The 25,263-nt window shown below is 42.4% G+C and overlaps 1 protein-coding gene across 1 annotated transcript in view; it reads left to right on the forward strand.

Moving 5' to 3' along the window:
- LOC144792081 (putative cation-transporting ATPase 13A4) overlaps window positions 1-24,230 on the forward strand; it is a 319,809-nt gene extending 295,579 nt beyond the window's left edge. Inside the window, exons 28-30 of the mRNA XM_078666932.1 lie at window positions 3,247-3,335; window positions 20,973-21,053; window positions 21,616-24,230. Of these exons, the coding sequence (XP_078523058.1) occupies window positions 3,247-3,335; window positions 20,973-21,053; window positions 21,616-21,825 (380 nt within the window). The 3' untranslated portion in view covers window positions 21,826-24,230. The remainder of the gene's footprint in view (window positions 1-3,246; window positions 3,336-20,972; window positions 21,054-21,615) is intronic.
- Window positions 24,231-25,263: the final 1,033 nt, after the last annotated feature.

The following is a 25,263-nucleotide window of genomic DNA, read 5'->3' on the forward strand; positions in this document are numbered from 1 at the left end:
CTGGAACCATTTCTGGATGACATCCAACCAACCTTGGCTAGGAAATTGTACATACAGCTCAGATTAGGGACCTTGCCTTTCCATGCCAACACAACCAAATGGTCCAAAACTCACTCTGGTGAATGCCCCGCCTGCAACTACAAGGAAGAAACGGAGCTACACGTCCTTTTCTCTGTCCTGCATATGCGCTATCTTGCCGGTGTTGGCTCATTCAATTCTGTAAGAACCTGGGCGTTTTTTGCATTGTGCCGAAGCATTTAGAGTACTAAAATACGAGTCTCACGCCCCAATTGTTTTTGCCGTTTCCTGTTTTCTCAATTCTATGTGGCACTTGCGGTGGACTTTTTTAACGTAGCGATGTTTTAACAAGGTAATAGTCTACCCCTTCCATTCTAGGATTTAGCCCTTAGATAATTCATGGTTTCATCATACCATGGGTTTTGGGGTCCCCTGGAAGTGAACTGCCTACACTGCAATGCGGAAACATGTTCTTGGTTGTGCAATATATATGAAGAATTTATATATATTTTATTGTGTATTTTGATACGTGCTTTTATGGTCTTTGTGAACAAAATACAGTAGATTGGAATGGAATAACTAAAAATCAAAGTAGAGTTCTGGTCATATTTGTCACATGCCTACAACATCATTCTCGCAGAGGATGATAAGTCTCCTTTGTTTATAAGGCACACGCCTCAAGGTGAGGAGGCAATAATGAAAGCATGGGTACCTTTAGATATCAGGTAAAAGTACCGACATGACTGGGCTTTTAAGAATTTCTGGTATTGCATAGACAATAACCAAGGTGGGACAAACAAGGAATGAACAACCAGTTCAGGCACAGTACCTACTAAATTAAGAAGTGAAGCACAGTATAGGAGCCATCACTGAGCAATTGCAGTGCCAAGGTTTAACTTTGGATGACTGCAAATGTATGGTGCTGTGTACACACACACACACAAATGTTTTAGGTGACTCCCCTGTGCAGATAGAAGAAATACATTCCTTATTTGCAAGCTGATCTGTCCGTTCACACACTTATTGTGTCAGCCTCTGCATTCTGGCTAGAATTTGGACTTGCCACTTTGTCATCTAAACAGATTCAAAGATTCAAAAGGCCCATTGATAAAAGAGAAACAGCTTTGAGATAGGTAACTATTCTACAGGACATGCTTCCTTTGGTCCATGTACAACACAACAAGGCCCATAAAAGTGAAGTATTTCACATTAAGAGCACCTTACAGCTGCCTTGGCAATCAAGACAGCAGTGCAAACCTTTAGGGTAGCTGCTGTAACTCTATCTCAAACCAAGATCGATGTAGACATCGTTGCCAACACAAGCAACGGATAAAGATAAGATAAAAAGGCACCAGCCGGTTCCCCTTCCAAATAGTCCTATAACATCACAAAAGTCAATGTTTCTTGGTTTTCCATTCTTGGGATCGCGGGGATTCCTAATGAGCAACTAGGTAAGTTTTAATTTGGGTAACACTTGAAGGGATAGCTTTGGCTCGTGCTGGCAATTTGACATTGACTATGTTGCCAGTCTTCCCCCACCCTCTGGATTTGCACATTTATTCTCTGTATTGAAATGCTGTGTGTTCTGTTCACCCAAGTGATGGAGCAGCAACCATTGGCCCTTTCAAAAATAGGCACTTAATTGTCTGAAAAAACTAGAGAGCAACAGAATCCTCCAGAAGGCTTCAACCTCCTGTTAACCCTGCCGGTGCTCCTGTTAAACAATCACAACTAATTACATTTGCTGGTGCAACAGCTGCTGCAAGTTCCAGAGGGATCTGAGCAATTCTTCAGGACCTGTAATCCTCGTCTACTCTAGGGGACGGCAAATAGTGTGAGGAAAAAAAAGTTCAAAAGTCACAGTGACTGCCGGCGTGGGGTATGTCCCATACTGGGCTCTCCGTGGACCACATTTCGTTCCCCTCGCAAAATTTATCTAGCACTCCGACCAGTTCCTGCTGGGGCTCATGTACCCTTACCTTCTGGTTCCATTTGCTTCCGGAAGGTATACATTCTTTACCTCCCTTATGACTGTGTGTTGTTTTGTCATCACACAATTAGGACTACTACAGAATCCTAACAGAAGGGGGATGTGACTTTTGAACTTTTTTTCCCCACACTATTTGCCATCCCGTTAGAGTAGATGAGGATTACAGGTCCTGAAGAATTGCTGAGATCCCTCTGGACTTTATTGAAGGCAAGAAACATGTTGACCCTGATCCTTTGCACCACTCACTTGAACTGACACTGGTCTAATGTTTCCCACTCAGTTCACGACTCTTTTATTCATGGTCCAGGTACTCGTCTAATAAACTTCTTTTGCAGAATCCAGGAGGCATTTTTAAATCATTCACTTAATCCCACCTCTACTCACTGCTCATAGGTCTCCCTCATACAAACCATCTGGCTTCAAACCGAGAAGACCTCTGGTAAATATCCCCTCTGCTGGGCCCGTTGGGCATTGCAGCGCTGTCCCAATGGGCCCCCCCTGCGGGCCCGTTGGGCATTGCTGCAATTGCCCGATGAGGAGCTGCCCTACGATGAAGCCTGACACCTCTTGGGTTGAGTGAGGGCCCTTGCTCCTTATCGGAGCTATCCCTGGACTAGTAGTACACTACCCTTCCAAGCACCCATCGACAACTGACTTGGTCTGACCTCCTGTCACTCCCCGCCCCCCTCGCAGCCGCCCGGCTCTCTCTAACCCCTTAGGAACAGCACACTCTTTGTCTAAAGTACTCTAAAGGGCACCATCACAGCCATATCCAGATGAACTCCGCTGGCTCAGTGGAGGGTCCAACTCCTGTTTTTATGTGGCTGCAGCATGTAAAGTGCATTCTTTTCTCTCAATATTATTCTGGTTTAGAGTATTGTTCTAGTCAGCTCATAAACAGACAGGGATAGACTGTGCTTGCTGTTTCTGAGCTGCACAGTCCCAAAGTCCAAGTTCTGCACAGAGAATTACCAGGTTAAATACATAGATTTTAGAGACTGCAGGTGCATAATACTCTGATCCAGCACAGCCAGTGTTTCTTATCTGGTAAACATAAAAATTATCTCTAGACAAGAAAAAAACTAAATAATAATTTATTGGACCTTTCAGTTAGAGATTTGCGCTGATTTCTCCAGACGGTGGCAATGATGCTTTTTATGTCCCATGCATTGCAGAAAGCATGTGTTTGATAGCTTCTGTCTGAATGATTCAAAGATGTTTGTTTTTTATTGTTTTAGATCTATTCTCGCTGCTACTGATTGGACTGATCACAATGTGTATTTTCCTGATTTTTGGTGACTTCGAAGGACTCTACATTGTATCAGAGGTACAGGTCACCTTGAATCAAATACAGTTTATTGTCTCAAACCTTGCATGAAAATTGTTTAGATTGCACTGTATGTAATAATACAGAATTTGTAAACAAGAGGACCCTAATGCATCACCTAGTAGTAGCTTTGGAGAAGCAGCTTCTTTCACTAGGGGCGCAGCTAACTTTACCTTCTCATCTGCCCTACTCACCCTGTTACTTACCTTTCCAGTTTTAATGCCCTACCTACCCTTCAGAAGCAAGACTTCCTTCTTTCATCCAGGTCCACTCCCCCTACTATGAAAGAGGAATAAACCCACCTCCTTCCTATATTCTCTTTGTGCCCATCTTGGATCTTCCTTCCTCATCTTGAGGTAAGGTAACATTTTTCCTACATTTTCTATATTTCATCTATTAAGTAATCAATTGTGTCAAGTTACATTTGTGCCATCACTTGGATCCGCATTCTGATTCATAAGGACTGTATTTATGCCGCATACACCTCACACTTGTTAGTGAAATACTTAAAGTCCCTTTCTTTAGCTTTGCCGAAGGGAGAGGATATTTGCCAGTTGTTGGCAGTAATGGAGTCTCAGGCCAAATATCTTTCAGATGTTGCTTTAGGCTGCATCAAATCTTCTCCATGTCTGTGACTGGTTTTATAGCAACAAAAAGAGGTGTATTCAAGGGGATAGTTGTTGGATATGTCCAAAAAATCCTCACTATTGTGAATGTTCATTAACTAGGAATAAGGTTTCTGAGGAACATTAGGAGTTGGTAATCCATAAGTCATTTAAGACCCAGACACCAACTCAGGTTTTCAGGCATAAATCAAGGTACATCTGAAAAGTTCAGAAAACCTTATAAAAGACCAAGGCAAAAGAACCATGTTCTATTTTACAATGGTGGTTTCAGCCTAAACAGCAAAATAATTGCAACAAAAAGAGTGATCAGAACTCCAAAGGAAATCAAAGGCAGAGGTCCTAACTATGATGACCTGCTGATTTCGGCTTCTGAAGCAGGTGGGTGTTTGGCAATGTTCCAAATAATGTTGAAGAGACATCAAACAAAGTTTCAATCAGTTCTTCAAGATTCAAGATACAGACCAACTCACTTGCTAAAAGATTTGCAGAAAAGGAGAGCAGGGCAGGAGACCATTTGGCCACTAGGCAAGAGAAAAGCAGCTGCTCCAGTGCTAGAAAAGGAGAAGGACAGATGCCATGCAATCGTTTTTATGAAAAAGAATGTGTCAGGGCAGTCGAGATTGGTGATAGACCTGAACACCTTCAGTATGTTCATGAAAACAATACCTTTGAATATGAAAACATTGCATCAAATCATTCAGTTGGTCCCAGGGGGAGGTTCCTCACATATATAGATTCACAGGGCACTTACTGCATATCAGCATAGCAATGCACCATCAAAGGTTTCGCAGGTTGCAATAGGATACATGCACTGGCAGTTTTAGCTGTTAACTTTAGATTGAAAGCATCTTCCAGAAGGTTTACCAATGAATTTACACCACTGATGGCATTCTTCATGTAGGGTGGATTCAGAGTTATCCATATCTAGATGACCTCTTGAAGGTAGCACATTCCTAGTACTGGGTGGAAATATTTGGTTTACAAATATTGTTTAATAAATGTAAATGTAATTTGCACTTGTATAGCGCCTATCACCCAGGGGTCTCTAAGCGCTGTACGAATACCGCTGTGGAACCCTTCCTGGCCTGTTCCTGTGAGGTGTCCACTCCTGGGCACCCCCAAGGTGAAGCCAGGGATCCTAGCGTTGTTAGGGCCGGTGTGGAGATTAAGCAAGCAATTGCCCAGATTTGCAGAGTGGAACCCATGATTAGAGTAGGCACGAGGCGAGAATTATCGGGTCCGAGGACATTAAGCCCAAGACCCTGCCGCGACAGGGATTGAACCCTGGTCCCGGGCCAAACCTCTGCCTCAGGGTCTGCCGCTCTAATCGGTGAGCCACACTTCTCCAAATCTACATCCCTGGATGGGATAGTGAGACAGAAATATGGTTAATGAATTTCAGTTTGCTTTTTCAATATATAACTTTTAATTTTGTTGCATATTACCCCCAGTGTGTACTCCCTTATAATTTGAAGTGATGTGCCCAAAAAAGAAGCATAACAACATCCATATACTAGGAAAGGGAAATCAACTTCTTGTTCAGTTCACTTTGGCCAGAAGAGCCTGTACTTCCTGATGCAGCAGTGAGAGGTGGTCCTTAGTCAATCAATCTGAAGATGGGGTAATGGGTGGCAGGTTATCCTTGAATGGAAGGGCATTACCTCACTCAACAGTTTGGAGCACTTTTGTGCCTGCAGCTGCAGGGCGGGGGCAGATTAGACCTATCTACGGCCTTAGTTCTCACAAGGCTTGTGTCTAGCCATAGTGTTCTGTCAAAAATCAATGTGGCAGAATATCGATGTAAAACATATTGATAAAAATATAGAATGCAAAAATATCGACTCCCTATACTTAAACGGGTAAGTACAAAAATATTGGGGGGAAAATATCGATTTAAAAAATATAGTTGTACAAAATATCGATTTGTATATCAAATGAAATAATAAATATTAAATATGTTAAATAATACAATTAATACAAAAAATAAGGTAGATTTAATATGCATTTTAACAAATATAACAAAAAAGTAATGAAAAAAAGTTAAACACATATACATGATAATATATATATTTAAAAAAAGTAATAAACTACTAATTTTAATTTATTTTATAATTTTAAAATTATATAAATATTTACAAATATATATATATATATATATATATACACACACAGACTAATTACATAAAATCTATTAGAAATACCATTGTATTATAAATTAAAACATACACTACTTAAAAATCTTTGCACATAAATTTACCACTCAAGTCAGTGCAACAGTAGGGAAAGTGTTGGGTAGCGAGGGGTAAAATTGACTATTTGCACTCCAGTAAGTGCAACAATAGGGAAAGTGTTGGGTAGCCGAGGGGTAAAAATTACTATTCCCACTCCAGTGAGTGCAACAGTAGGGAAATTATTGGATTGCGGAGGGATAAAATTTACTATTCCCACTCCAATAATTGTAACAGTAGAGAAAGTGATCGATTGCGGAGGGGTAACAATTAATATTCTCACTCAACTCAGTTCAAAATTAAAAACAAACTAAGGGGGGTCATTACGATGGCAGAAGGCCTGCCACCGCCAGCAGTGTGGTGGCGGGCCCTCCGCCATCTAAAGCAATTTTCCCCCAGCCACAAAGACCGGCAGACATGGATTCGCAACAGGTAATTGTTACGATTGCCTGGCAGACTGTGGTCAGCATCAGTAAAACGATGGTGGTGCCTAGCAGGCCCTGTCCACCAGATTAGGATGCTGGTCGCAGCCAGCCTTTCCGTGGCGGGTAAACCGTCATTGAAAGGCTGGCGGGGATTGGTTTTAGGGGCCCCCTTGTAGGCCCCCCCTTGTGTTGGCGGAATGCGGTTGTGCACTGATTGGGTACCCATGGTACCCCCCTGCATTTCCCTGCACAGAGTGGCAGGCACCGTGTGGTGCCTGCCACATAGTGCAGGGTAAGGCACTACATGCATTTTTACTATTGCGGTGGGTGCTGCAGCCAGCAGGACCCGCCCCAATGGTAAACATGCCAGATGTGACCCCCACGGTGGCGGTTACATCGTAATTTTACATGCGGTACTGCCACCATACAGGCAGGCTGTCCCACTAACTACCTCGATGGCTTGCGGACTCACATATGCCCACCATCGTAATGACCCCCAAAATCTTAACAAAAATATTAAAAAAACTAAATAAAAATATATGTAAATGTTAAAATGTCAACAAAAAAACATTAAAAACATGTTAAATGCATATGACAAATACCTACAAATATTTTAATAAATAAAAAAATAATGTTCAAACAAATAAATATTCTTAATTAGATATTATTTAAAAAACAAAAATATTAATTATTCATGTTTTTTTAATTTCCTACCCTATATCTCCACACTACCAAAACCCAGATCTAAATTTAAAAAAGGTACTTACATAATTAACATAATTACCAATTAAAGAAATATTAATTAAAAATCAAATTAAATCTCATAAAATGTATACATTCCCCACATTGTTCCCCTATAATCCCCACAAACCACAGCTAAAATTAAGCTGTAAAATAATTAATTACACAATTAAAGCTTATTTTCAATTAAAACAAATAGTATTTAACAACTAATTTTACAGTTAGTAAAATTAACTTACTCCCCACCCTTTACCTGTAAAAAAGTAAAAAGCACACACAAAAATATGAACAATTACCCTAATTAAATATCAATTATTAATATTAATGAACAACAAATTATTAATTAATTACACATAAATAACTGCCTACCCCTTTACCCCTATAAAGCATAAAACCCACTACTAAAATTATTTACACATTTTCCACATTTCGTTTTCAATTAATTTATCAATATTAATTACTAAGTAATTACACATAAATTATTTCCCACGCTTTACCCCTTATCAACCATACAAACCGCTCCTAAAATTAATTACACAATTCCATAATTAATTTAGACTCAATTGATTAATATAAATTAACAAATTATTACTTAAACATAAATTACTTCCCATCCTTTACCCCTGAAAACCCCACAACCCACACCTAAAATAAATTGCACAATTCCCATAATTAATTTTCAATCAATTAATTAATATAAATTAACTAATTATTAATCAAAAATAAATTACTTCCCACCTTTAACCCCTATAAACGCCACAACCAGCACCTAAACAAAATTACACACTTGCCATAATTAATGATCCAGTAATTATTTAATATTAATTAACCAGCTAATAATTAATTACAAATTAGTTACTTCCCAGAATTAACACTATAAAATATCAATTAACTAAATATTAATAAATAATAATATTGTATTATAATGACATTACTTCCCACCCTATTCCCCCATAAACCCACAACCCACTATGGAACTGAAAAGTGTACATTTTAATTAAAATAAAATTGATAACTACTAAAAATGTCACACTTAAATTGAAAAACAAACAATACTTATACACAAAAATATAACTATATTTTTGCAAACAATATGATCATGATCGACTTCTATATATTTAAAAAAAATATTTCTTACCTTAAATTCGATATTCTTGACCACGATATTCTTGCTGTCGATATTTCTGTGTCATAATATTTCCAACTCGATATTTGTGTAAGTCGAAATTTCCAACTCGATATTCTATTTGAATACCGGCTTGTAGCCCCTACCGTAGCCACGGAAGGAGTGGAAGGCAGATTTGGGCTGGCATTGCGTTATGGAGAGTTGCAATGACCAGGCAATGAACCTGCTGTCCTTGAAGTGCTTGAGTATTAATTCTACCTGTCCACAAAGTGGCAAGTGCAATTGAAGAGCACGTCCATTAAGGACTAAGGTCATAACCTGTGAAGTGTCGCCCCTCTTTGTACTGTAATGGGGATCTTTTCTGTATAAGATAGGATTCGTTAGGTTCTCCAGACAGCCTTTTAATCTTTTATTTCACAACAATGAAAAATATCTCAGAATTGGGAGACTTGGGGCGGGGAGAGGCTCAGTCTCGGGGCAGCGCGACACATGATGACCCACTATAGGAAGTAGATGGCTTAGACCCTATCTCATGACTTTTAATTTTCCTTTCTGACCAAGAGTAGGTAAACAGGAGTCACCAAACAAAAAACAAAACGGACCCGGCAGCGAAAAGGGGGGTGGGCAGGGGAACTGTGGGGAGACAGAGGAAGGGCAGGGTGGTGGGGGGGGGTTGGGGTGCCCCCATAAAGTTTGATGAGGTTCCTTATTTTTTACAGATGTGTAAACGCACAGTGGGTAAGCGAGGAGCAGATACAGACCTCCACTATCCTTATTAATGTTTTGCGTCTTACCGATTGTCAAACTTATTCAGTAGATTACTCGTAAATGAGAGCGTGTAAGTTGTAAGCTTGTACCTTGCTGCATTTACTGTGCTGGACATGAACATTGAAAACCATAATAAATAAAGTTAACAAAAAAAAAACAATGAAAAATATGTAAGCGCCCCTATGAGAAAACAGGTAGGGGCCCATGAGGTAAGCGGTTAGGCTCCCTCATAAAACTCTATGATGAAGAATTCCTCTTGACTCACCAAAAGGGTGAGTTTTATTGGGGACCCCCTATGTGGTTTGCATCAAGCCCTAAGGAAGACCCTCTTTGTTTTATGTGCTGATTTTGGGAAACTGGGGGCGCTAATCTTTTTATTATCGCGCCTTCCTTGGCCATAAGGGATGCTTGGTCATCCCCTGAGAAGTCAGTTGACCTCAGCCATGGATGGCGAAGACTGGGCACTGACGAAGCAATTCTATTTAACAAGTCTGTCGTATCCAGTCCGAAGAGACTTATGAACTTTGCTGTGTCGCTCCCATCGGCAATAGCCTGGGTTAGATTGGCCCAGGCCAACTACAAAATCATGGGCAGCACTAGCACAACTAAGTCCCAGACTTTTTGGGTATACCAACCAGAGAGGCACTCTGTGTTCACAGACATCAGTGCAAGGCTGGTGTAAGAGAAGGTTCCCTTGGCAAAGGTGTCCAGCTTCTTGGATTCCCTATCTGGTGCGTGGTAGGGATTGTGCCAAGGTTAACTTCAGATGTGGGGGTTTTGAAGACCAGGCTCTCCGAGGTGAAGTGCTGGGTGAGGAAAGCTGAATCCCCGGGAGTTGGGCAACGACGAGTAGTGATTGTCCTGTGCACGGGAGTGCCTATGCAGAATTTGGCCCGGGCCCCAACCAGCACATCACTGAGGGCTTCATTAAGAGGTAGAAGACTTTCAGTCAAGACATTGGTCCTCACTGCCGCAGAGGACAGTGTATGGTTCAGGACTTCAGCTCCTCCCGCACACCATCACAAATGAAGGCCCTTCCTCATTAGCCACATTAGAAGGAGGGACCCTGCCATGGTCTGGCAAGGTGTCCAGACCACTGGCATCAGCCAGTTCTTCATACCAGTTACCCTTGGTCAAGAGCTCCTTTGAGGGGGGGGCAGGAAAACCATAAAGATCCTCAGATCCACCCCAGTTGTATTCTACACACGGCCTGTCAGAAAAGGGAGACCCTGCCTCTGACCCATAGAGTCTTGGTCTGTTCGGAGTTTGTCGGGCGCCGCTGATCTGGCTATGTATCGGAGTTTTGAATAATGAAGTTGGTGCCATAGAGCTGTGTCAGCAGAACCATGAACAGCGCCGCTGTCACGGACTTCGCTGAAGGTTATGCATTCAGGATCAAAATTGTAAGGTGTAAAAAAATCTTGGGTTACTGGTCGAGGGGAGCTAAAGCATTCTCAAGAAGCAACCACATTCCTTCTTAAGGTGAAGTCACAGGTGAGCCCTAAATTAACCTGTGCTCAACCATCCGGTAGCTTGGCACTGAGCTGACAGACTTAACTCGAAGGCAATGTGAAAAGTGTTGGTGCAACATTTCACACAATGACAACTCACCACAAAAGGATCCCACACCCGGTTATAAAAATAGAGTATTCTTAATAAATTAAAAATAGTCCAATATGACAAAAGTACAGTCAGTAGAACCGGAAATATGCAGGTTTAATGATTTAGCTGAATATGGCACCAAAAGCACAAAGCGCTAACTGTGGAGCGGACAACAAGCCTTTAATTTACAGGCCCTGGGCACACAGAGTACCCTTTAGTAGGGATTTAAAAGTAAATTACATGTTTTAGGGGAGAAGCACATGCACTTTAGCACTGGCCAGCAGTAGTAATGTGCTCAGAGTCCTAAGGCCAACAAAAAGAAGCAGCAAAAGAGGAGTTAAGCAGGCAAAAGGTTTGGGGAAGTTTGGGGAAGACCAACCTAAGGCTTATGGGTTGAACACCTGATGTTATTTATTATTATTATTATTATTATTATTGGGACATTTATTGAGCGCTGCGCTTACGCAGTAGAGTGAAGGCAATAGGGTGGTGGTGATCCAATGAGTGAATATCAGAATGTTGCCTTAATAGTTGGGACGATTATATGTTAAGATTGTTCTTGTTTCTCCCTTCTGTTTTTTGATTTTTATTAGCAAATACCCTACACAATCCCCATAGGAAGAATTTACATTATAACCACATTTGTTGCCATTCCCATATTAATATCATAAAAATATAATTGGGGTTCATAGGCAGTCAATCACTTATTCTGAAACAAATCAATGTGAAAGTCCACCAGGCCAGTACATCTGTGTTATTATGTTCAAGTTTCTATATCATAGCAAAGTGATTGGAATGGACCATCAGTAACATTCTTGCTCAATGTTTTACTTTATTGCTTTAAGAGACTCAGTTGTAACCAGATGAATATACTCAAATGCACATTTTCATTCTGTGTGGGCACTGTCCCCATGCTTTGAGGATGACTTGGAGTGGGTTTTGCTCTTTCGATTAGACAGTTTGCCAGTACCCGAGAAGTCTTATCCATTCCTTGTCCAGCTAGAACATCAGTGCCCGGCACGCGCTTTTGAATACTCGTCTATATTCACCTATTAATGGTGGGGCAGAATCTCAGTTCCAAAGCCATGTTTTTAATGTAATTGACAAATCTAGAACCTGAGTGAGGAACAAGCCTGGGGAATACCAACGTTTCTGCAGTTGGTGGGTTGGAACTTCTGAATCTCTAGGTATAATCAAGCCTTATTTTCCTCACAGAATAGAGTGTTTACAACATAAATGTTTTACATTTATGGGTCTGTAACAGGCCATTGTAAAATGTTATTTCTGTCGCTACAGTTCATGAAACTCTCAAATCCTCAAATATGGAATAAGGAAGTTTGTGTAACATTTTTGAAAGACTGGGTCAGATAGAAAATATCTCACTAAGAGACATTTTCTGTAGGAATTAGTCTCCTGTTGGTACCTTGCAAGACTTGCTTACCTAAAGAATACACTAGCATAAAAGAAGTCAGGCACCGACAAGCCAAACTTCTGTAGAAAAGTGTAATTTTACTATTTTATTGGAATTTTATGAAATTTCACAAGAAAGATATACTACTTTGTGCTCTCCTAATCTGAATGTTTGTTTGATATTTAAGTATATTAAACCAGACTCATTTTTATTTTTTATTTTCCAGTGATAGAATGATGTCACTAGTGCTATCTCAGAGTTTAATTTGGACTTGGCAGTCAGCCTCTTGGACCGGGCCCTTTCTGCGGGGTCATCCCCAAACGTTTTGCCTTTACCCTCAATTTTTGTTGGCCTTAAGATTCTGTACAATTTACCACTTCTAACCACTGCTACATTGCCTGTGTCCTCTCCTTTATACATGGTTAAATTGGCTTATACTCAATTGACATATTTAATATAAATATAAGGCACTTGTATAGTGGTATACCATATACTCAGGGCCTGTAAATTAAAAGCTACCAGTGGGCCTGCAGCAGATATTGTACCACCCATTTAAGTAGCACTCAAAAACTTATCCCAGGCCTGCCATGGGAGCCTGAATGCAGTTTCAAACTGCTATGTCGTCTTTGCAATAAACCCTGCATGCCAAGCCTTCAACTCAGTTTTTATTAGATATATGATACCCCTAAGGTAGGCAGTAGGTAGCCAATGGGGGAAGGTGCTGTGTAACTGAAAGGTTGACAATTCAAAAAGAACAATTGATGGACAGAATGCAGGACACGGTCATACATTCACCCCAGTACAGAGATCTGGGCCTAAATCCATCGTTTTTCTGCTCACCATGCCATTCCAGTTTGGACCCAGCCATATGCAAATCAATCTTGACCCTGCGCCCAATGGGGACAGTCCAGCCCGAACTGCCATGCCAGGTTCTCCCTGGACTGGAAACAAGCATCCTAGGACCGGTTTTGACATCTGGTCAAAAGAACGATGGATTTAACCCAGATCATTGTCAGCATTCCGTCCATCATTCGTTTGCTATAACACTTTTCCCCCTAAGTGGGATGGGTATGCCCTGGCGTGGTTCCCTTGCTCCACTGTGCCACTGGATTCAAGCTAGCCTGGCTGAAGAAGGGTGACATGCCCTAAAACTGGTCCCAGGATGCTTCTTTTCATGTTATCCATTTTACATGAAGCTTTTCCCATTCCTCCACAGACTGTTTGTTCAGCCACTTTCCCCTTGCTGCTAGAGATACAGTCTGGGTTCTTCATGAATTTGAATATTAGATTTTAGGAGACTTTGTTAATTTCTTTAATTATGTTGCTATATTTCCGGGATTTGGAATTATTCCGATTTCTGATTATCTACTCTGGCATTTAACGGTTATTCTGTACCTCTTGTTTTTTTAGATTTTGTAATAAAAACCTTTAATTTTTTTCTCACCTAGAATTCAGTTATTGAGTGGTCCCAGTTATTTTATTACTCTGCTCATTTATGTTGGGCCCTAATGTTGAGCAGGGTGGTCTTTTGCAAGATCAATGGTGATGAAGCAGAACCACTGACAGATTTTGAGGGGATATACATTTTGGGGTGCATTAGAATTTTTGGATCCTTCTGCCAAACATATAGGACATCAGTTACCTGAGTGTATCAAAATGAAACTTGCTTAAGTAAGGTCAACATATTTCAGGACTACCAATACCGCTTTATTGCTGCTTTTGTTAAGACTGGCTATTACTTGTAAATTCAGGGATCTCGGGGACAAAGTTAGAAGAGATCAGCTGATGAATAGGATGAGCAATTTAAAGATCCAAGAGAATTTATTAGGTCTAAAGGAGCCCACATTATATGAAACAATTGATGTGGCCAGGCATATGGAAAACGCTTCCCGGTAAGCAAAGAAACTGGGTGGTTGCATGCCTAAGGGTAATGCGGAGTCTGAAAAAGTGTGTGAGGTGGATACAGTGAAGAAAAACACATGAAACCTCAGTGACGGGGACAAGCATGATGGGAGAAAGCAGGCACCGGAAAAATTAAGTGGGCTTTGGGCGTGGAAGTGTAAGGCACACTGCTGAGGCAAGCAGTTGTCCTGCTACTAGAAACAAAAGCTTCATATACAAAAATGGCTGTTTTTCAAGAATTAAAGACTTTTTTAATACCAAGAAATTTGTGAACTTGGTGAAAGCCCCAGAAACACCAAATCGCGAGGGGGAGTAGAGCATGAGTGAGGACGATATTGAACTAGTAGTAGTTAGTAGTGTGGATTCTCAACCAAATGAACTGTCAATAGAGAACTGTGTTTATCACCCCCCAAAATATACCGTCCGTGTGAATAAGGATGTACATGTTTGGGCAGATTCATGCATGCCTTTGTTTCACCCTCGTTGATCAATCCAGTTGGGGGGGGTTAAATACCGATGGATTGTGCCCTAGAGATGTGGAGCCGGTTGATTATTGCGGCAACAAAGTGCCAGTTTTAGGATATTTTACTGGTAAATTGGAATTACAGGATAGGAAGGTAAAGGGGAAGCTTTATGTTGTGGAAAAAGGAAGGTCTGTCCTGGGATGGAAGGAGCAATGCACTTTGGGGAGGATACTGAACCATAACCACCCTCAGCAGGTGTTGACAGTCTTCGGATGTGAATGAGTGGGTCGCAATGTTTCCTGATTTGTTTAAAAAGGAATTAGGATGTTGGAAAAAATTTGAGCACCAGATCATTTTAAAGGAAGGTGCAGAACATTCCCTTGCCCTGAGGGGTTTACTAAAGAGAAGAACTTCAGAGGCTGCGTGGAGAAGGTGCAGTTGAGCCCATTGAGGCTTCAGAGTGACTCAGTCTAATCGTTATTGCGAGTAAATCTAATGGAAACCTCTGCATGTGTGTGGGATTAAAATGAGTATATTTGGATAGACCGACATCCTCTTCCCTGCATTAAATAGATGCGTGTAAGTGTATCGGGTGAAAAATGCTTTGTCACTCTGGTCTTGTCTAGTGCCTACCACCAGATACGATTGCATTCGAAATCCAATCATATGACACCCATTACCCCCAAGGGAGCATACCAATTTCTCTGCATACATGGACTGGCTTCTGCATCAGCACTGTTCGAAAGGGTAATGCAGGGCATTTTGAAGGACTTGTCAAATAGGTTGGTATTCCAATATGATGTTTTGGTCTGGGGTGTGGATAGAAGTTTGCATGATAAGACCTTAAAGGAGGTACTGAGTAGAGTAGAAATGGGTCTGCTCACAATAAGTCTGCAAAAATGCAAGTTGAACAGGCATAAGGGGAGTACCTGCAACATTCCTTAACTCACAAAGGGGTTAAACTTAAACACAAGCTACTTCAACCAAAAGAAAAAGCCCAGTTTTCATGAGACAAAGATCAGTTAAGGCCATTCATTGGCCTTGCAGAGCACTATGCCAAGTTTGTACACCATTTTGCAGAAAGAGTGAATGTTTTTCATGAGTTAATGAAAAGAGGTGTATAATTCCAATGGTCTGGGGAATGTTAACACGTATTTGATGCAATGAAAGAAGCAATAGTGAAAGCTGTGACATTGAAGCCATTTGAACACAAGGACAGATTGATAGTAGTGACTGATGCAAGTGGTTATGGCCTTGGAGCCGTACTGATGCAGGAGCACAAAGGGAATGAAAGAGTGGTTGCTTTTGCGTCACATACCCTCAGAAGAGCAGAAAGCACCTACTCCACTGTGAAGAAAGAAGGTCTGGTGTGCTGGGGGAAGTGGTGCAGTTTTTACGCATTTTTGTGTGGTGTGTACATTTTGAGCACCAGACTGATCATAGGCAATTGGTGGACTTGTTCTCCACAGTTGGAGGTGGTAGGAGTATGCCATGGATTGCGAAGTGCTGTAGCACCTTCAAGAACATATGTTTCCTGCAAAGTATGTGCCGGGGTGAGGAACATAACTGAGGATTGTTTGTTCAGGTTGCCTTTAGTAAACAAGGGGGTGATTGAGGAAGGATGGATATTGGCTGAAGTATCAGATGTGTGTCAAGCTATAGAAGAAGCTGATTGGAAGGAGGCTATTTTAGCTGATCCCATTCTAGTGAAAATTATTGAAATGTTACCAAGGGCCTGAGGGTAGAAAACGGATGATGCGTTGGTGGTATATAAGAACAAGTGGGAAGAGCTCTTATTGGTGGATGGAATTGTGCAAAGGTGCGAGAAACTAGTGGTACCCGTCAGCTTGCGGGAAAGATTGTTGCGCTTGTTGCACAAAGGGCATGGAGGAATGTCCGCTATGAGGAGAAAAGCCAGAATGGACTTCTGTTGGCCGGGGATGGAGAGGCAGATAGAGAGGTTTGTTCAGAATTGCATTCCCTGTGTCACAAGTCACATGTATTACAAGAAAAAGTGATAAGTCCTGCGGTTGAACCCAAACAAACGTGGGAGAGGGTTGTAATGGACATATGTGGCCCATTTGATAGTTTGGGAGCAAATGAGAGATATGCTCTTGTGCTGATGGACTACCACTCCAAGTGGCCGCAGGTGGCATTTGTGAAAGAAGTGAAAGCTATAAATGTCATTGCCTTTTGGAAATCCATTTTTCAAAGAGAAGGGTGTTATGTGGAAATTCTAATGGACAATGTTCTGCAATTCTGATCTGAGGAGTTCAGTAGCTTTCTTAACCTTAAGGGGTGGGGTATCAGGCAGAGCCGGACACCGATATAGCATCCCAGAGGAAACGGTCTAATCGAGCACCTCACCTGCTAGTTGGGTGAAAGTATACAATTGGCTGTGTTAATTAATGTGGGTTGGAGGGGGCGCCGTCTGGCCACGAGGGAAGATGGCTGCCTGAATTGTGAGCTCCATTCTGAGGCGGGCTCTGATTTGAGGCTTTGGGCTTCTCTGTCACCGTGGGACACATCAGAGCAAAAACACCTTAACTACCAGGATAGAGCGCCGGGCCTTGAGGCGTGCACGAAGCCTCAGCCTTTCTGCCCATCGCTCTGGCTATATGAGGCCTGATTGACCCCGTAACACAGCATGTGCACCACAGAGACCTAGAGCTGGCCCACAAACACATCAGAGAGCCCTGAACGTGACCCCCCGCCTACCCCCCGCGAGGGAGATATCTAGGGCCTTTCTCTGGTCAGACACCCGGGCACACGTCCTAGCAAACAGATTGCGATCTGATACTACCAGGCTCCACATAATGGCCAGGCAGACTTCGGTCCGCCAATTATGGTCCACAGCTGCCGGCTGTACCTGCAATGGCCCGAAAGGGGTGCTGTTTCTTCCCCATCGGGTCGCCCCCTCTCTCGGACACAGTGCAGAGTGGCGGTATCCCCCCGCATGCCACTTAGAAGCTTCAGGACCTGGAGATAGCACAGCAGAGCAGTCCGACACCTGAGGCCTCCGCAAACATCTAGTGGTGGAAGGGGGAACCGAGCTGACATGCTTATCTACTGGAGAAACCCTTTACAAGCTGAGCAGTGACGGGAAAGCCTGGGAGCCCTACTTTTCACTCAGTAGTCACAGAGCCCCCATTGTCATGATAGCCTGGAGCACAGCCATGGACTGTGGGGCTTGCTTCACTGCCTCAATGGACAGCAAGATTAAACTTACCACCTTACTGGCCCAGCACTCCTAACTAGGGCAGCCAAAGAGCTGACTTCCTATTGGCAATAATTACTGTTAATATCTTATGGATGCAGGAACGTCTGTTTGGGAAAGAGAGGATGGAAGACCAGCACTTTGGTAGACACACAATACTATATATCATAAATCAGGACAAACTGTACCCCTTACACAAGCAAGTGGGAGCTGCCCAGTGGAAGGATCTAGGCATGGAGGAAACTAACACAGGAGTCCCCACCACACTGCATCCTCCACCGCACTGAAGCCAAGACGAGGAGCCCCCTTCTGGATAATCTGCAGCACCCCCACCTGCGGCCTGGCACTTAGGACAAGAGTACCCGGACTAAACCCGGCTAGCTATACTGCTCTACTCCTGACACCCCAACAACCAGTCAGACTGCACAGGAGGCTGGGGACCTGAGAGAGCTGCGACACCTGGTGCCTCCTCAGCTTACATTTGGTCTGCCCACAGCACCAGTGATACCACAAACAAACCTACGCACAGGGACTGCAATAGTTGGGACTGCACACCCATTGCCACCAAAGGTGGTGCGAGCCTCTGACTCCCCCTCCTCTTCAATGGCTCTCAGCAGTGGCCCGGGCCTGACCACTGCTCCACGAGCCCCCCGCCCTCTCCAGGCAGGCTCCGAGTTGGTGGCACACACTTTCGCATCAACCTCTACAGGACACCGTAGAGCGATCACTTCAGCCCTTGCCATCACTGGCCGCCACTGGTGCACCTTAGGCCTGACCTCATGGACACCTGCTGCATCACTGTGCTAACGTAGTGCATCGTCCTGTGACTAAAGGCAAATGTCCACCAACAAGCATGGAAGCAAGTCCTTCAGGCAACTCCTCTTTGCGGAAGCACTCAAACAACCACCAAATATATCCACAAAGGGTGCCAACCCCCCCACCAGCTGCCCCTCCAAGACCACACCAACCCCCACACAAGGTGAGACCATGGACCGCATCCTACTGGAAATCTCAGCTGTCAGCCATAGACTGGAAGGGATGGATACTAATATTTCCTTATTGGCAGCAGAAGCGAAGTCGATAAGAGCAGACATTGCGGGGTTCCATACCAGGGCGGAGGGGCTGGATAAAAGGCTGAAGGAGGTGGAGGGCCACCTTGAATTCATACAAGGTTGGGGCCAAGAACTTCCATTTCTCCGTAGTAAGCTGATCAACTTGGATTATCGCAGCAGGAGGGACAATGTCTGTATCTTTGGCTTCCTGGAAAAAAACGAAGGCTCAAACTTCAAAGTTCCTCAAAATCCTTCACGAACCTAGTTGACATCTTCGACCCACCATAGGAGATACAACGGGTCCACTGTAGGGTAATCTATGTAGCGTATAGGTGGGTATAAGACTCCAGTCTCCGAAATGCTACCATAGCTCTCGGGGCCCACTGCTATTCTGCCCACACTTCAGGATTACTCCCTCCCCCGGACAGGTGATGATTACCACCTGAGATATTCCCACCTGAAGACTTTCCATGCTATTGGCACACACTGCCCCCTACCACCTCCCCCCTCCCCCGTACCCTCTATCCCTTACACATTTTCTCTTGTTCACGAGACGTGCATGCCACCGGAGCTCTCATTGTGTCTGGCCATTGTATTTGTGTGGCTGATGCTGCTTTTCCTTTCTCACGATGTACATCCCTAAGAAATGTTATTAAAGAATCATAACACAAAATAATGTGGGTTGGAAACATCTAGTCAAGGTGATGCTCTGAAACTTTAGAACCATGCCACACTTGGTAACAGGGGAAATGTTTTGTTTGTTGAAGGGAAGAGTGCCTTGCACAGAGGCTGTACTGGCATGGATGATGAGGTGTGGACAAAGAAAAGTGGACAGTGGAAGGTTGTGCAAAATGGTAGAAAGGTTTCACGCCTGTTATGAACAAAGACCCAATGAGAAGCTGAAGAGAGGAGTCAGGAAATTTGAGGAAGGGACGTTTGTGAGGTTATGTCCTGGAAATGTGGTGAAAAAAGGGTGTTTTAAGTTTTCGGGACCTAGGAAAGAGGTGAAGGTAATTTTCTCAAGTTCTCGGATTGGAAATGGTAGAATGCAAGGAGGGTGTCTGAATGCAGAGAAGTGGAAGTACGGCTCTGAAGGTTGGGGACTGATGACGCTGGACCCCAGGTGCAACTCGATGCTGATCCATGTAAAAAAAAAAAAATCCTAAGCAAGCTTTCAAGAACACAGCCTTAGAAGAATATATATGTACATACACTTTCAGCAGAATGTGTTTATGTAAGGTATTGTTTTTTTATTAAAGAAGGAGTGATTGTGTATTTTTGTTAAAGAAGGTGGATGTTTTATATTCTATGATGTATTGTTCCTGGCAACAAGATGCTGTTTCTGAGCACCAGGATGCTTCTACCACTGGAATCCAGCCTGTGGATTCTAAGAAGCTGTTGGTAGACAGCTGTAGAGGCTCAGTAGGTGGCCAGGGGTTGTCATAAGCAGCACAATAAATGCTTTACGATTTTACCCCTACTGTGTCCAGCTGTCCACTCATGCAATACACTCTTAGTGAATGCCAGGGTGCGGCAAGTGGGGAAACTCTCTGTTCAGTACACGGCTCATATTTGAGTGAGGCTAATATTAAGCGGACAGCCCACGCTCCCTCCCCACCAGACCCCAGTCCTGCTCCTGCACATGGCCAGCTCCTGCTCCCTTGGTTTATTGTTTCCTGTAAGATTGGTTTCAGTCCCAGCTAAAGCAAAGCTGGCATGGGCCCCTGGGCTTCAAGGTGTGAAAGATTCTGGATTTTTCCAGTCACTTTTAGGAGGCCAACTCGCATAATTAAAGTGTATTTTGCTGCTTTGTGCCTTGATTTAGAATAATGACTGGTCCATTTCACTGGATTAAAAAGAAAACTGATCATTGAATTTGAGGTGCTCCTGTATCTGTACTCCAATGGCATTAGGGGATCCCCAAAAATGTGATGGACTCTCATAGTACTGATTGAATTTAAAAGGGACAGCTGTCCACAGATGCTACCCTGGCTATTAGATACTGATTAGGAAAATGTGGTGTTCATGACAAGATTCAAAGGTATTATAAAGGTGTTCATTGTTCTTGTTTGCAGCTCGTCTGCGTTCCTACTCTTTGGAGGGTTTACTTGTTCATCGCTGTGGTCGTCCACTTCTTTGTATGCTATGGGGTTGAGGTGAGTACTCCTACAGTTTCTGACCAATGTGCCTAGTCACTGACTTTTACCTTACTATGTGAAGTGACATGCAAGGGTTTGTGGTTGTAGAAAGAAAGTTTAGCAATTAGGTCAAGAGTTCCAATAAAAAGCCCAGAAAGTCAATGCTAAGCAAAATTAACTGCCTATTAAAATAGTGACTGGTTTGTTTTGACTCAAGGCTTCAAATGCACTTTACAAATATTGCAGTCTTATTGTGAATAAATATTTTCCTTGGATATCCCTTTCTAAATTTTTAACAGAATCATGTAATGGATACACTGGACCAGCTACAAGATATATTCTTTTTCTAAACTTAAATTTGCAGATTCCTTTCACTGATAGATAGGCCTGCCTGTACATCTATGTCAACCCAGTTTTTCCCCCCATTTTTTCTGTCATTTTTGGGATGTTAGACCCGATATTCTTTGCATCTCTTAATTCAAAACCAAACTTATCCTGTCACTCATTCATCAATTGTGCCATGAGGTGAATGGAAAACAAACTTATGTTTAAGAAAGGTAATTTCACTTTATTTTTGCAGGAAGGAATTATTGAGAACCGAGCGCTCTGGGTCTGGATAAAGAAGAAGGTTAACTACAAATCCAAAAGCCAGTACCAGAAACTGCAGCGACTTCTGGAAAGGGCTCCACAGTGGCCACCGATAAACCAAACCATCTATCCCGACTCACCTGTTACAGAGACAGACCCTGAAAGTGAAAGTGAAAGTGAAATCAATCCCCTAATTAGTTGATGGTACCTAAAGGGTCTCCTTTAATCTTGATACATATGAAATTTTAAGAGAATTTTTATTTGTAGATTTGCACCCGTCTCCTGAGACCTCATGGTTTTTATGTTTTTTAATTGTTTTACTAATGTATTATTGTGGGTGTATTATTCCATATGTATTTTTATGGAATCAATTGTATTTTTGTTTTTTTAAATATCTTTTTTTATTGGCATTTGTTATTTTGCAAAACAAACTATCCACAATCCATATACAGTCATGCATGTGGTAAACATTTTACCATAGGTATATCTGTGTTTAGCAGTGGCAATCATAAGCATTGAAGGTAGATACCATGCCATATGATTGTATTTAGAAGTCTGAAGCTTATGGGGTATACCATAACATCTTGTAGTGTCTTTAGTTATACAATCGCCTCTACCGCAGTGAAAAGAGAAAGATAGTTGAGACATCAAACAGTAAGGAAGATCCAGCAGTCCCATTCGTATGGGCTCGCTGTCCATGTGGGAGTAGCAGTATAACCTGTCCAGACTTACAGAGGGAGCTATGTATTTTATATTGCATTTGTCTACATTGTTATGGGTACGTTTACGGGCTTATACCCCGAATAAAGTATTATGATGAGGATGATGATGACGAAATCAATCCCAACTCAGCATTTGACAAAAATAAGCATGTGCTGACATGGAGAACGCAACTCTTAGTTGCATGGAATCTAACAAGAGACTCCCTGATTATTTAACCAGCACTGTTTACTTGTGAACGATTATCAATTGGGTTATTCATTGCTATAGCCTTGTGATTTTAGAGTTGCATCCTGACTTTCTGCACCCACATACTCAGAAATGACTTAACACATTTTGTTGAATTCGATGCTCCAAAACACATCACAGGATACTCATAAGTGTGTGGTTCCTAGGGTAGAAGGTGGGACCCTTAGCAGATGGTTGTATTCATTCCACGCTTACAAGCTCACAGTAAAGGCTCGGAGAACATCTACATTGTCAAGCAAGAAAATCAGGCTTTGGTACATGAAGGGAAGAAAGTGTTTTGCGGTACCTAAATGATTTTACACCGTTTATAGGTATTAGCCAGAGATACATAGTGGGAAATTTGCCCAACATTGGCCATGACTCAGATGTCAGGAAAGGACTTTTGTAGAATGAACATATTAAAACCTTGACCACCAAATAAGCTAGTCTATCTGCTCAGTGTTTTTCAACCCGGGCACTGCAGATAACGTATAAAAGGAAAGGCACAATCACAGGGCCACATGAATTAAAGGTCTAAATGAGAGTAGAACTGGGTATGTGAGGGGCAGACGGGAAACACCACCAAAGAGATCACCAAATGGTATTTAGAGTCAGATGGTTGCAAGTGGATGAAGTGTTGCTTGAAGAGGATGCTCTTGCCTCCTTTCTAAACAGCATAAGTGATGGGGATGCTGGATATGGCTATAAGGGGAGTCTCAGGTCATAAGAAGCAATAGGAGATAGTGCCAGTGTTACCAAATAGATTATGTGCTCAAGTTTGCCCCTTTGAAGGTGATCTCAGGTTGTAGAGGGAGCAGTGAAGTTCTTGGAGGGTGAGTGAGATTCTGTCAGAGATGTTGGGACCCTTGATAGTGCCTGCCATGACCACAATGCACCTCTCAACAGAATATGGCACATGCTAGGTGTATCTTTGCATAGTTTGTCTACTTCGATTGAACAGAAATGCTATCAGATGGTGTTGAAAAGTGGTTTATAATAGTGATATATAGTGACCAATCAAAGTAATAAGGCCGCTAACTGTTGGAGTTCATGGCCATCACAGACCAGTTACATTCACGCAAGACAAGAGGTGCGGAGTTTGATAATTTTTTCCACATTGAAAAATGTCTAATGTGGCCTACACAGACCACAGAAATACTGCTAACAGGATAATCTGTCAGTCCCATAAGCACTGTTCCCTCGAAGGCATGCGCCTTGGTGGCCGCGCATACAGCATTTAATCTCCACACAGGAGGCTCAATGGAGCGTGATTAACAAAGGTTTCTTCTTCTGACCAGGAGGAGAGGCCTTAACGTGCTAAGTAACGTAATTGGACATTAAACAAATACAAAAGAGGCTACAGCAACCTGAAAAGCTATCGTTTGCACCAGTGGATGGAGGGATCACTTCACATTTCACAGGATGTATCTTTGTGTTCTAAATTATTGGCAGTTAAATGTAAATAATTGAACTTTGGAAGAGGTTGCTGCAGAATTCCTCCTTGTATGCACAGGAAAGTCAGTCAATATTTGCTGATGCCTTTTGCCTTTATTCCCTTATCTCCATTTTTTTTACCTTTGATTTTTCTCATTAAACCTGGATGTTTTGTAAACCTTTCCTTACAATAAAAGCTGCTATTGTTTCTAACCACTTCAAAAATACCATCTAATGGATTGTGAATTAGAGTGATTGGGTGAGACTAGAGTCCAGCACCAAATTATGTAGCCATTTCATCACTTTCTAGAAGTGCTCATTGTCAAATAAGGGATGTCATCGCTAGCTGGGAGCAGCAAGGAGTGCTGGATGAAAGGAAGACCGAATTAGTTAGGAATGAAGGAGAGTGAGGGGTGAGGATCGTACTACAGCTCTTGTGTAATTCATGTGCAAGTTGTACAACCTAATGTTAACATTGGAGTGGGATGTGGTAAGTAGAATGTGTATGATTTGAATCCAGTTCAGAGTTTCAGCCCTCAGAATAAGGAATGAATTGTATGAAATATTCACATGATTTACTCCCGTCTGTGGTGTACACATCTGCATTGCACACCTCCCAATTAATGCGTGTTTTTCTTTGGCACACTTTGGGAGATCAAACCATATTACAAGCAGTTTGCACCAGAGCGGTGATTCCAGTTGATGCACCAATGAAAATGAACACCTGAAACAGGATTAGCTTCTTAATGGCAATTAAGGCCTTAGGCAAGTAATGACTAAAAGACAATGGATGAGGGAATATGCTACAGTGTTAGCTATGAAATCAAAAGCAAGCAAGACTTAGAAAAAGTATCAGCGTGACTATACGGAAGGAAGTGACGTCAAAACCATGTCCGAGGGAGTAAGAGCAGGGGCAGTTCTCAACAATGTAAACAGGAGCATCACCAAGATCACACATACATCCAAGTGGGTGCCTGGATGGAACTGATGCAGGCCTGTGGGCAGCACTGCCATTTTGTAGTGTCTTGCATTTCTGCTTAGCCAGGCTAGTGATCCTGTAGAATGTTGACATTCATGTGATGTGTTGGAATGTTGGGTTCCTGGACTCTAGGAGTCAGTTGAGAGCCGGGCTGAGCAAGGAACATACTGCTCCTGGTGGGGTCTCAGCATATGCTTCTATCTTCTACATGGAATAAACTTCTATACCTACTACTTCGTCTGATTCCTGATTCATACACTATCACTACACATTTATTGA

This window comes from Lissotriton helveticus, chromosome 11, assembly GCF_964261635.1.
Source record: "Lissotriton helveticus chromosome 11, aLisHel1.1, whole genome shotgun sequence".
Lineage (NCBI taxonomy): Eukaryota > Metazoa > Chordata > Amphibia > Caudata > Salamandridae > Lissotriton > Lissotriton helveticus.